The 14,005-nt window shown below is 34.5% G+C and overlaps 1 protein-coding gene across 2 annotated transcripts; it reads right to left on the bottom strand.

Moving 5' to 3' along the window:
• Window positions 1-846: 846 nt before the first annotated feature.
• On the bottom strand, window positions 847-11,609 carry LOC139690915 (pyruvate kinase-like). 2 transcript variants are annotated; one of them, XM_071588539.1, is made up of 10 exons: window positions 11,477-11,609; window positions 10,274-10,412; window positions 8,524-8,747; window positions 8,197-8,383; window positions 6,675-6,934; window positions 4,990-5,121; window positions 4,411-4,656; window positions 2,511-2,733; window positions 2,089-2,245; window positions 847-1,238 (listed from the first exon to the last, which is right to left on the bottom strand). In XM_071588539.1, the coding sequence occupies exons 2-10, from the start codon at window positions 10,410-10,412 to the stop codon at window positions 1,220-1,222; spliced, it is 1,587 nt and encodes a 528-aa protein (XP_071444640.1). In that variant the 5' UTR covers window positions 11,477-11,609; the 3' UTR covers window positions 847-1,219. The 2 variants fall into 2 exon arrangements, with proteins under 2 accessions (XP_071444640.1, XP_071444639.1); XM_071588538.1 differs by lacking the exon at window positions 11,477-11,609 and adding an exon at window positions 10,530-10,699.
• Between the last annotated feature and the right edge of the window lie 2,396 nt (window positions 11,610-14,005).

Below are 14,005 nucleotides of genomic sequence, written 5' to 3'. Positions count from 1 at the left end.
AATTTATAATGACAATGCTTCAAGCAAGTTTAAATTGCCTCACATACATGGAAAATTTTCCATCTTCTCTGAGTGTTGATATTCAGCATAACCACAATAATAGTAAAAATAATGTTAAGCCATTATTACATTTGCCTAACATACAATTAATTTTCCATATATATCTAACATACAAATTTTCCATATATATCTAATTTGAAAAATATTTTGATTTAAAGTATACAGCGATAATTAATGGTGAATGATTATATGAATTGATGTCATTTAATTAATACCAAATTAGTCGTTTAAAGCACAATTAGATGTCAAATTATAGCATAGTTAATTGATTTTGCCTAAATCAGAAAAATTATCAAGGAACATTATCATCAAAGCACCTCTACTGGGAAATCTCAAATTTTTACATGCCAGAATGACAGTAAAACATGGATAACTGATCCATTACGGCTATTTAATTTTCTGCATCTTTCCTTGTGGTACAACCTAGATCTCTATTCATGGAACATACATTACAGTCCAATTTGAACACTAGTGGAAATGACATTAATAAATTCTCAACAGAATAGTAATGTAAAACATTTTTCATCATGAAGGACTGAAGTGATTTCAATAATCTTTCTGCATTTTAAACCCTAGTAGATTTCAAAATACAAAAAGATTATTAAAGGCTGGAGATTTTAAAAATTAGTTGTTATTCCGCAGTTACTTCTCATCATTCTTTCCCCCAGCTTCACAGCAGTGGCTCAGTAATGTTATTTCCCTTCCCAAAACTAATTTTTCTTTTCTTCATTACAGATAGGCATGAATGAATGAAAAATATGCAGCAAAAGATTGAAATAACTTGAGTATGTAGACAACAGTTTTATTCAACATTCAACTTTTTGTAATTTCAGATTGTATACACTCCATATCACTTCAAAATGCTTTAGAAGCCAATAAATTACAGTAATTCCTTCAATACATAAATATCATCTTTAAAATGTATGACTGAGTGCACATAGATGATTTCATAATGTACACACCAATAAATAATTTTAATGATTCCATATAGAATCTATACTGAGACAATATAATACGCTTTGCCATAACCATTATGTGAGCTTTAATACTGCAACACTACTCTTGATAAGAGGCTTTACCTATACCATACATTTAAGGATTAGCTATTTGACAATTGTGAGAAGCCAGTTCCTTACAGGTCACAACAGGTAGTCCCTGCTCACTCGCTACCAACAATACTGAAAAGGGAAAATGGGTAGATAATATAACTAATACCATAAACAAGTGCAAAAGGATATAATAAGAAGGGGCTATGTTTTACCAAATAAAAAATGCACTCAAAACTAAAACATGCATTAAATTCATAGCTAATGACATGCTAAAGCAAGACAAGCAATGCTAAATGCACAAAAATTGGATTGAATTAAATTTGTAATGAGGTAAGAGCATGGAAAATTGTTCAACATAAGTTTTAATTTATATTTATCTACTCATTCAAGCATGAATGAAACAGGTAAGTTGGAGCACAGTTCGCTTGAACTTTTAAGGTATTCCAAGATCTTACAAAAGAAATTTGGGTTTCAAATGCTTCAAATATATGATAAGTGGTGCATTTGAGTGAGATTCGAGCAGATTGAATAAAAATGAATGGTAGGACACAAGATAAAGGAACCAAGTGATTGACTAGTTAAAGATGAACATAAGGAAATATAAAAAAATACTGCTGTGGTCCAAAGAAATAAATTAAAATAATTTACTAGAACAGAAAAAGACTACGTCAGCACCATTTCCCAAAGTGAAAGGAGTATTAAAACAATCTGTGCAAAAGTAGAAGTTACAAAAGAAAGATTCTTCCCCTGACGGTGAATGGACTGAACTGCCCACCAACAACAGCACTTTCATGGTGACTAGAAGTAGGACCATCCAGGAAGCTTTTGAACACCCACTTCTCCCAATGCATTGCCTGATTTCAGAATGGAGGCTACCCTTAGACACCCTCTCACCACTTCCTCTATCAAGGGAGGGCCATCTATGACCAGGAAGGGTAGGGCACACTATTTATTCTTCGGCCATTGTGCCTATACATACACCACACGCATTGTGTTGGTGAACCCAGAACCCTGGCGCCATCCGGTCACCACAACAACAGCATCCCCAGGCTTGATGAAGCCCCTTCCTTTTCCAAAGGAAATACCAAACTGCACCCGTGCATCTACATCTTTCAGCCAGTCAGGGAGTGGTTCCACTGCAAAAAGTAAAAGGTTTACATTAAACACAAAAGTACAAAATTAACTCCATAAATCCATAGTCCAGACTCCAGAGTAAAATTTATATTAGACAATTAAAAACGTTTTTCTAAAGATTTATTTAAATGATACAAACAGGTTTTATTGGTCTCCATCATGGATAAATGGGAAACAAAATCATGATGAATAAATAATACAAGCTGATTATATTAATCTATTAAACAATTACATCATTTCATGCCAACAGTAGAACCTAAGACAAACCTGTATAATGGAGTGGAAGGATTCCACGCCACAAATGGCATTGTCTAGCCACTTGGGCATAGCGTGTGACAGCAATAATTGGACATCTTGGTCGGTATTTGGAGGTAAGGTGTGCAGATCGTCCACTTGTGGTAATGACAATAATTGCAGAAGCTACACATTTTGTGGATGCTTCTACACTTGCAATGGCAATAGTGTGTGCTGAATCCAGAGGTGGTTTAGCCTTAAAAGAAGATCATTTTTGTAAAATATTTCCTGTTATAAAATAGAGAAAACATTCACTTAATAATTAGGGTGTATTACTTGAAATGGAGTAAAGCAATACATTAAACAATTTATAATACATCAACTCCGATTTGAACCTAAGCTTTTGGAAGAAAAATTTTTTTATCTCACTTTTATGCAAACCTGTCATGGTTTGTAAAATGATATAGTTGCGTCTATGCCATAGATGACAAGACATAAGGCTCGGATGTCCGAGGCAGATGAGACCACAACATGAACCATGAGCATTGGTTATGCAATTATCACTCTTGGGTCTTATAGTCTCATGCTTAACTTGTAGAAACTTTCCACATTGGAGAGCGATGCTATTTAATACTTGTGATTTCTACTATTCTATTTTTACTCAAATGACCTGGGTTTTGACTCTTTGTGATGGGAGTGAGACCTGAAGATAACACAAGAGACAGAACTAGTAGTATAGTGCAAATAACACGCTAAATATCATCTGTCTGCATCTTAGACCTGCTGTTTTGCCAACAATGAATGAAAATGAAGTTTATATCACCCCAACCCTCCATCGTCTACACAAATAGCAAAACTGCAATTCTCCAAGGAGAAGTTACATTCAAAGAAACTATATAACAGCCAAATTGCATATTTAAAGTGTGCACTGCTGCTAGCCATCATTCAAAGTGAAACAATGTAGTATACAGTAAACTACTTTTAAGATTGCACATTTTATTATCTGTAAGTTTGATACTTTATTCAACTTTTACGAATAAAATGCGTTGATTTGCTTGAAAAGTTGTTAAGCTGTGCAATGTACATACTTATAATACAGGTGCACCATACATACATGTGACACAACAATATGACATGTGATTACATAATTTAAGGAATTGACTTGTTTTTAATTCATTGTTATAGTAGAGCAATGTAATTCATATTATAGTAATTTTGAAGGTTATTCTGAAATATCACTACAAACTTGATATTAGGAATGCCTGTATCAGGAGTGGAACCAACGGAATTGTACAAATGACGTGCTGTCGGCCACCACCCCTGATTACTACCATCTATGCATTTTTCACCATTTAGGCTTCTGTAAAAATTTGTTTGCTACCTCTCAATTAAAATAAGAAATTCAAATTTATATAATAAACTTAAAGAGGACTTTAACATATTATTTCAATATTTTTAAAATCCATGTCTGTTTACACAACGTGTAGTGATGAGTAAATATAACCACTCAATATTCAATAATTAACATCAGTAGTAACCATAATGGAAATTTGAACATCAACTGTGCATGTTTAATTAAATACTGCTAAGGAAACCGATTAATATTTGGAAGTTCTATCAACTGGATTCAGCATTGGATTATATTTAGACTACAATTCCCTAGTTTTAATAAATAAAGTGAAGATTTTTAGCATTACTATTGAATACTAACCATTTCCAATGTAAGTTAAACTACATAAATTCCTTGTTAAATTATCCCAACTTTCTAGACTAAATTGTACCATCCAGCACGTCATAGTTTTGATTCATGTCTTTAGGGGAAAACAAAAAATGTCAAATATTAAAAAGTTTTCCGCGTCGATTTGAGGAAAACTAAGCCCATACATAAATGTAACTTATACACATTAAAGAACTGCTTGGCATTATTACTCACCATGCTTGCCAGGTCCACAAAGAGCTGTTTGTGCCAGAGAGCTGCCTCTGCTTCCTTGCAGATATTAGCCATGGTAAGGACACACTCTAAGGGATAATCACCCTTTGCAGTTTCACCAGAAAGCATGACGCAATCTGCACCATCAAGTATTGCATTAGCCACATCAGAAGTTTCAGCACGTGTTGGTCGTGGTTTCTTTACCATAGACTCAAGCATTTGAGTCGCACAGATGACAGGTTTCCCAACCTATACAAATAATTAGATAGGAAATGAAAACAACTTAATGCTAATGCAAGTTAATAGGTAATATTTATTTTAAAAAGCAGCAAGAGAAATATTTTATAAGAGTGGGTGCCCAAGTTTTGGCATATTATGGAGTGTGTAGCTGCTTCTCTGTTACATTGGATTTGGAGGTAAATTATTCATAGGATGGATCTCCTTCAATATAAACCAAGACTAGGGAGTTGATAATATCATGTGCTTCAAAGCCTTAAGTGAAAAACTGAATACACAAAATTTTCAACAGCAAACTTCTACATGGTATTCTTAATTGTTGTCATAATAACACAGTATACTTACTTTATTACACTTAGATATCATTGCTTTTTGTGCCAGGAAGACCTTTTCAGGAGGGATTTCAATTCCCAAGTCACCACGTGCAACCATTATACCATCAGAAGCTTCTATTATTTCATCTAAGTATTTCACCCCCTAAAAAAAAGTATTGTTTCTTTGAACGACATAATTCTGTATTAAAATTAATCATGCAAAGTTATCTGAACTTCACATAAATGGATGAAGAAACTAAAGAGACTTGTTTTATCTGAAACATAGTAATCACCCATTCAAATTTTGAGAGAAATACATGTACATGCATAAAATTTCTAACATGCAAAGTTAAAAAATTAAGAATTGCTCATTGCACCCAAATATAGTGTTTTTCTCTAGCATGAACCTTTCGAATAGCCACCAGATCAAGAGTCAAAGATTTAATATTCTTTTACTCAACCCACACGTCACATTTTTCACCATAATGACAAATCATTCCAAGTTCAAAAGCTATTATTTTTTAATAAGGAGAGCTTTGCTTGTGACAAAGAACAGCTTTAATAGTGTAGATAAATGAAATGTTTCCATTTGAAGCATAAAGATACTTGCAATCTCCAATAAAAGATTTACATTCAAGGATATTTCATACAAGGCACTGGAAAGTGAACGCTTCAAAATATTCTGACATTTATACATCAAATCGTAAAGGTGATTCAGCACCTCTAGAGTTGTGAGGGTCTCGGGAAGGAAAGAGAAATTCGGAATAAGATAATAGGAGGTCCATTATAGATAGATGACAAATATAAATTAGGACTCCATTTAATAAAGGTAATGTCATCTCTAATGCCAAGGGAAGAGGATAAGAATAAGTAAAATTGAAAACAGCTGGTAGTGAGCATGAAAGCATTTCTAGGTGATCAAGTACAAGGTTTGTATAAAAGTATCAGTAACAATTTTTCCTGATGTGTGCATTAAGTGCTAAATTCAGACTGTCAGTTAAGTGTGCAAATGATCGCAGATTGTATTGGCGATGATAAAATGAAATGGACACCATTTTCACTCAAAACTTGGTGATGCAAAAGGTCTGCGCTAAACTTGTCCTGAAAGTCTTGATGGACGACCAAAAACAGAGTCGAATGTATGCTAGTGAAGACCTCCAATGGCAACATGACGATTCCCTAACACCCTTACATTCCTGACTTGGCACCAGCAGATGATATCCTATTCCCAAAAGTGAAATCCTCTCTCAAAGGACACCATCATAAGTGCTGTCAAAGAAACTTACACGTGCACCCTGAAACACCTTCCGGACTCTGCCTACCAGGGAGCATATGAGTCATCAAAAAGTCACCAACAAAAATGTGTTGATGCTCAAGGGATGTGCTAGGAAATATTTTGAGGCATTATACCAATTTCTGAAATAAATCTATTTTCCTACAACTTTTCCCGACACTTTTTATAGAAACCATGTACTTTTGTAACTTCATTATTTGTAAAAGATTCATTTACTAAGCTTTAAGTTGATAGGCCAACTATGCAGGAATTATCCTTTACTCATAATTTCTGTGCGTATAAATTGCTTCTCTTATTTTAAATTCAATTTCGTTAAGTTAATTTGGCATTACACTTATTCCTTTGAATATTTGGGGCATAAAAATCAGCTTATTATGATGATTATATACATACAAGCAAATCATTAAAGGAAAAAAATTTACCTGATGATTTTCAATTTTTGACACAACTCTTATCTTCTTGCCATCTTCTCCAAGAATTGAACGAATCTCTGTTAATGCAGCAGCATTTCGTATGAATGATGCAAATATGATATCCACCCCTTGTTCTACACCAAAGCGTAGGTCAGCTTTGTCCTTCTCAGACACAGCAGGCAAGTCCACAGGTAAACCAGGAAGATTCACACCTTTACGACTACCTAATAACCCTCCATTTTCTATTTCACAAATGATGAAGTCACTTCCTGGAAATTTTAAAATTTAAATTATTACAAGAGATCTGAATTTATTTTGATGATACCATCATTAAATGTACCAAAATTGTTTTAAATTTCTGGTACTTACAGCATAAAATTTAAAAAAAAATGGCACATCACATATGAAATATTATAAATTATATTTTAAAGTTAAATATCTTCTAATAAAATATAGCTTAAAAGATAGGGCTAATGATATTCATTATGCTATGGCTATTAAAACCCAAGTTTCAGGGGGAATAGGTTCTTGGATAAACAGAAATACTAAATATTTCCACACAAAAATATTATTTCACATCCAAGGTTGTGCGCGAGGCATCATAGTCAGTGTCCACATTCAATGATGCACTGACATAGTCTAAAATTGTTAGAGGGGATTATGGAACCTAACCATTTCTCAATGCTCTCAGATAGCTTAAATTCTCCTAATACTTTTGGACCCTTCTCAATTCCTAAACCCAGCAGTCCACTGGATTTGAACTTTCAAATTAACAATAAAAAATGTCTTAGTTTGAGCCAAAAAGAGATGTTGGTCCTTTCAATGTACTATAAATTAAAGAAAACAATAGTGGGTTACCTCAAAATTTAGAAGACATTGGTCACAATTCAAAATTTTCAGCTCTAGTCTTTGATTTTTCACCAAAGATTTATAAAGTAAGCAGAAGTTTTTGCAAACACTTTTTGCATCCCTGCTATTGGTATTATTTATATAATTTTGCTGTTTAATCTCTGAAGCGGTGAGGAAATATCCATTACTAATGGAAATCACTGTTTTTCTTCCATTTTGTGTAGATATATTAAATGTAAAATAGATTATGCATTTGAAAAAAAATTAGACCCTTGCAGATAGATGAGACTGCTCTAAGGTGAATATTATGTAATCAATCAGTAAAAATAATGACTATCTTTTAAGAATAAGGCCCTAGGTATAGGGCCTTATTCTTAAAAGATACAGCATACCATTGTGTGGCACTGGTTCAGCGGTGATCCTCTCCTTAACATGCATTCCAATTAAAAGTCTAATAAAAATTTTAAGAGCTTCAGACTTTCACAATGGTTATTTCCTGCCATCAGGGGCTGCATGTAGATAAACTCCATGCCTTGCACTGCATATTGGCAAATTTTAACCACTTACCAGCACCACACAGTAACAATGCCAAGTGAAGCATGGGCCATCAGCCTAATATTAAGTACAACCAAACAGAATATATTATAAAAATAAATTATACTATAACAAAAAGATAACATACCTATTTCCTTAGCAATGAGTGAAATTAGGCCATCATCTACAAAAATTCGATTGCCAATGGCAACTACCTTGGTAATATTTTCATAATCCACAAACACAACAGAATCATTCCCCTTTTCCATGAAGGCCTTGTCAGTGGTCAGCTTGATTTTTTTTCCTTTCACCAACTCAACTTCAGCTGAGCCACCCTAAAATATTAAGGCAAGAATAATTGGAGACTTTATTCAACCAGATAAAAAAGAAAATAAGACACATGACTCTTTATAAAATATTAAAAATTCATAACACAACCAAACAACCTTAAGGTATTCATTAGAAATGTACGTACTCCTTCAAGTAATCCTGTACGGATCTCAGGTCCCTTGGTGTCAAGAGCAATTGCTAATGGATATTGAATTCCCAGCTTCTGACTGACTGAGGCCACGGCTTCTCTTATGTTCTTGATGGTTTCAGCATGATACTCATGAGATCCATGTGAAAAATTCAGTCTAGCAATATTCATGCCCATCCCCATCATTTTCTCAAGGACAGCAGGGTCACGTGATGCAGGCCCTATTAAAATAATTTTTCAATGTGCCATATACTCAATGGTATTGAACTGATTGCACAAAAATTAGGACAACACCTATATCAGAGCCATCAACTCCAAGGTTAGTTTGATAGAAGAGGGTCGAGAACACCTAGTACTAGGTCAAAAAGTATATAAAATTTACACATCAGAGTATGGGGGTCAGTTCCATTCATTGTACTATCTATGGTTTCCCGATCTGGTACCAAAAAAAAATGATGCAGCTTTGGTGCCCACAGGGGTCTCTGGGAATCCAACCTGGACCCTACAGTCATTAGATCAATATTAATCAATCAATATCAAGGTAGTTATGGAAAATGAGCACGAAAAAAGAAGCACACTGTATTTTTCCACTGAATTTTATTTGGGACAACTGGTTTCAACACTTCAGCATCATCATCATCGGGTGTCTGATTCTGCTAATGTATTAAAACTAGTTTTTTGTAAATAAAATTCAGGAGACAAATCCAGTGAGTTCCTTATTTCATGAAAATGAACTTCAACACATTTAAGCCTGAAACAGATGAATTAAATGCCATTTAAAATCAAATTATGAAAATGGGCAATAACAATGTTTTTACCATTTCTTTGTAACTATGAAAAACAGAACTTAAGAATGTACATGAAAAAGTACAAGTGGGATTTACATTTTAACACAGTTTCATATTAATGCTTTATGATGCAATTAATTCAATTATTACTATATGGGTTAATTATTCTATAATTAAATATAAACATTTTTATTTGATACATAATATAATATTATTTACACCAGTAAATTGGTCTGGCACTAGGAAAATGGTTAAGATTAATAAAAAAACATATGTTTTGCAGTATTGTGAATAAGTACTGAGAATATGGATTATAACAGGCCTATTTCAAGAGGGCTTCTAATTTATAGGTCATTCTGACCAGTAACTGAGTGTGTACATGGAATGCATTAAGTTCTGGATAAACACTAAGCTACTGTGGAAACTGGACAAGACACTTTCTCATCCATTTAGAATTTAACGAACCATTAAGGTAAACTTGCAGGAGGAGAAACATGAGGAAGAAAAATTGCAAGGGTATTAGGTGTTGCCTTACTCTCTGGGGACCAAGAACTTCAAGAAGTGTAGTATCCAAGCATTTCAACTTTTACCTTAACTTAATGGCTATGAGTTTGGATATAACATCAGTACTTTTCAAAAATTTATGCTTACTATTCACTCCATAGAAATTTAGAGTGAATAGTAACATGAAAACTCTCACAGTACTGTACAAAGTAACTACTAATACAATAAACACCAACACTGGATACACAACCTGCACCAGAGTATGTGTTAAGATTCAGGAAAGTAATACTCCTTAAATGATTTAAACCATTCATGCAAACAATATTTTACAATAGTGGAAAAAGAAAGAATTATAGAGAAATTCCATTGCTGTAAAATTTGGTGATGCATTTAAAAACTAAGTTCAGCAAACATAACCAGGTGCAACATTAAGTACAATTCACAACATCACTCACCAATTGTGCATATGATTCCAGAGAGTCGAACATAAGATGCTTTTGAATCTATATCAAGGGCACAAATATGTTCTAGATGTGATGCAGCATCAGCAGCTTGTAGCTGCATATTTGGGACGCTGCTGTCTGGAGAAGCCATCTGCAGAAAGTTTGGACCAATAAATTAACCAATACCGTAAAACATTAATGTAAAGATACATCTGGATACAAGAAACTTTTTTCGCGAGAATTAATTAATGAGAATATTATTAACCACCTCAGGAGCAGACCCATCTAGCCAAGTAAACCAAACCATTCTTTTGGCTGGTTGCAACGAATTTACATAGTTCAATCGGCCAAATGAGGCCTTTATGATACGACTGAAAATCGCTGAATATGTAATGAGATGGAGAGCAAAACGTTCACTTCAGGACGGTTGACTATTGAGTGAAGGCAACTCTGCCAAACGAATACCCAGGATAGTTAAAAATAAACTGCGCCGGTGGAATAGAGAACTGATTTCATTACGTTCAGTAGGCCATTAACAACGGCAGTGTCTGCAGGTAAGATTTTAAAACTTTACGAAGCGCTAAAAAGAAAACCTTTATTCTCGATAATATCCCCATGGATACTATGGTCTAATCGCTATGCTGACAGCAGTCGCTCATGATTAATTAATTCCAGCAAATTGCGATTCGTCTTCAGTGTAGGGACATATTTTACATTTGAAACGAAATGCCATTTCACCTACCGTATTTAGAAGGAAATATTTGGGTAGCGGCCTCTCAAAGAATAACGCATACACAAAATTTCTGATAATTCCGCAAATAGTGGGTGATAGGTTGTCGTGCATAGATGTTCACTTTTTCGGGAAATCTCCACTCTGAAGCTACAACATGTAACATAATGACATACTTTTCGGTTAACTATTAAACATATGGTAATTGACAAAATAATTTTCCCAACGAAAATTATTTTAGAGACATGAAGAAAAAACTAATTTTTGACACAGACTTCCTGAACACTGTCGAATACGTTTAAATGAGGTTGAATTAAGCCAGGATATTTTAACCTAACCCTTTCAGTGCATCACGAACATACAAACGTTTACACAGCAATGCAGCCATTGCACTCTTGAAAATACCTGTGCGTTCTATAAAACTCATGATATTTACCCTTAACATATTCAAGACCAAACACGAAAAACATTATTCCCACACTTACGTTGTGATGGATGGAAAAAACAATTCTGTTCCTCTGGAATAACGAGGTAGGACTGATACCCTGCGTGATGTCTGCCAATTTATAAGGAAGGGCACGGAAGGTCACACCGGTCACCGGTACCCCAATCAGTCTTTGTATAAGGTTTCTTTGACCTTCACCAGCGAAGAAAAGGAGAATAACGACATCAAGCGGCAAGAAGCGAAAATGAGGCATGGCGGTTATGCGAATGACATGTAAAGTTCATGAGCTAACTCTTTTAAGTTTAAAGCTTACTTTTAGGCATGATGATTAATTTGAAAAGACGGGAACTTCTTTTTATGTGTCTAAAATCTTTTAGGTCATTGACCCTCAAAGTGAGAGGCACTGATTTATATTTATCTCGAATAAACATTCATTTAATATATAAATCCAGAATGATGATTTTTTTGAACGGCTTGGCCTCCAGATGCAGTGCATGTTAGGATTTTTAACAGTGAAATATTTCCGTGGGTAACATATGGAAATATTTTTCAGCAAAAATAAAGGAGCGTTGGATTTCCTTTGGTGGAAAAAGCACTACATATAAACAATTTATCCTAAAGCTTCATTGGTGCCATATATTTCATTACAGACCACGCAGTTAAGGTGTGAAGAAGTAGGTAGTTATATGATTCTAGATGAGGTATAGCACTGGCAGCGTAGTCCAATATTGATTGATTGGTATTAATACGTTTCCAAGCGCTTTCCTCAAGATTTGCCCATAAAACGATACCAAATGCGCTTATAAAACTGATGAGATGCAATGACATTTGAAAACTATTTTGTTTTGGGTGCTGGGTAAATGATATTTTTTACATTGCAGTTATTTTAACAAACATATTCATGGAAAGCAAGAAAGTCCAGGGGTCGAGAAATGAAAAAAATTGCCGGAAGTGGGAGAAAAATATTTTTTTACAGAATAGGTAACTCAGGAAAAAAATAAAGAGCCATACTTAGAGTCGGCCATTTATATGCATCATAGTTTCTTGCTATTAATGACGTAGTTCATGAATTAATTTATTTAAAAAGTTGACAGCTAATCTTACAGATGTCACTCGTCTCTACCGGTCAGCATATTTGTCAAGAGGTCCCTTCCCTTCCCCCTCACCAAAAGTCGATCCGGCATCCGCTCCTGCGGAGAATATTATCTGCAAGTAGTATTTATAAAAGAAAATCAAAGGGAGGTATAATACGTGCACTATGTAATAGACGCACTTGATTTTAAACAGCAAATCCGAAAATTGATCTATCCCTATTTTATTTTAATTTTTACTTTCCTCAACGATACTACGGTATCCATGTGACCGCGTTGCTGATATACAAGAATTTTAAAGAAACATTTGGTGCAGGCTATCTTAAATGAGTATCGTCATCAATAAAAAAACCCAACCTTTACCAATTTTCAATCATGATTAAATCGATGCGAAGCATTATTTAATTGTCGGGGTCTATCAAAATATCGATTTTACTAATTTTCAATATACAAGTGCATAATTCTTAAATTTAATAGTATTCTCTTTTATTACGTTAGCATCAATATATTTCGAAATATAGTGAGAAAATTCAAATTAACCTCGAAATTATTCAATGGTCAAGGCCTAATTTTTTAGCTATGAAAAGCTCACGAATTCTTACTAGACAAGATGATAAGCCAAGATAACAATAAGTGAGCAATAAGAAAGGCCCTCGGCAAGAAGGTATAGATTTTTTTAAAGCAGAAGAAGAAAGTTAAGTGTGAGCAGCTGATACAGAGGATTCATGAAAATTGATGTAAGTCTAAAAAGGCCTTTTTACACTTTCATCCTCCCGTTTAACGGCGACATAACGTCCATCGACAGAGCTTGGACTTGAAGTTTGCATGCTGGGCAATCCCCCAATTCTCCCTTATGGCCGAGTCTGCCCAGCGTGTGGCACGTCTTCCATCCGCTTTCATTGATTGCTTTCGATATTTCTAAATAGATTAAATTACTTCGCATATTTTTTGCCTCTATGATGATAACAATTATATGCTTGAAGTTCTGCTGTTGCTGCGTATTTCCTAACCCCAGGGTCACAAGCACGTGCCGATGTTCCAACAGTCATTTCTCATCCGCATTTCGCCACTTTGAAAGACAGCTGATGATTTATGAGTCTCAATTTCACACTCCGTATTCTTTGTTCATTTGCAGGTATAGCAATATAGCAGGAACAAAGCCTTTTATTCGTCGGAGGATTTCGACCAAACATCGCGGTTGTAAGGAATAGAGGGGCGATAAGTAAAAATATATGATAATCCCTCAAACTTTAAATTAGCAGACTAGCAGTTTTTCTTGAGTATCAATGACCGGCTCATCACATTAGAATACGAGGGCATTTAACAATTTAATTTTTAAATGTTATCCAATTTTCAATTACTACAAGAATAGATTGCATTCTCATTGAATACAGGGAAAAAGCAAAATAAAATCTCGAAAATTAACTTTTGTTTTCCCTGACAGCTCACCATGGATCGGAGATTTGGGACTTCCAGAC

Source organism: Hetaerina americana, unplaced genomic scaffold, assembly GCF_022747635.1.
Source record: "Hetaerina americana unplaced genomic scaffold, ioHetAmer1.1.p SCAF_3, whole genome shotgun sequence".
NCBI classification, from domain to species: domain Eukaryota; kingdom Metazoa; phylum Arthropoda; class Insecta; order Odonata; family Calopterygidae; genus Hetaerina; species Hetaerina americana.
The sequence above is the reverse complement of the archived record's forward strand: the minus strand, read 5'-3'. Positions and strand labels throughout refer to the sequence as shown.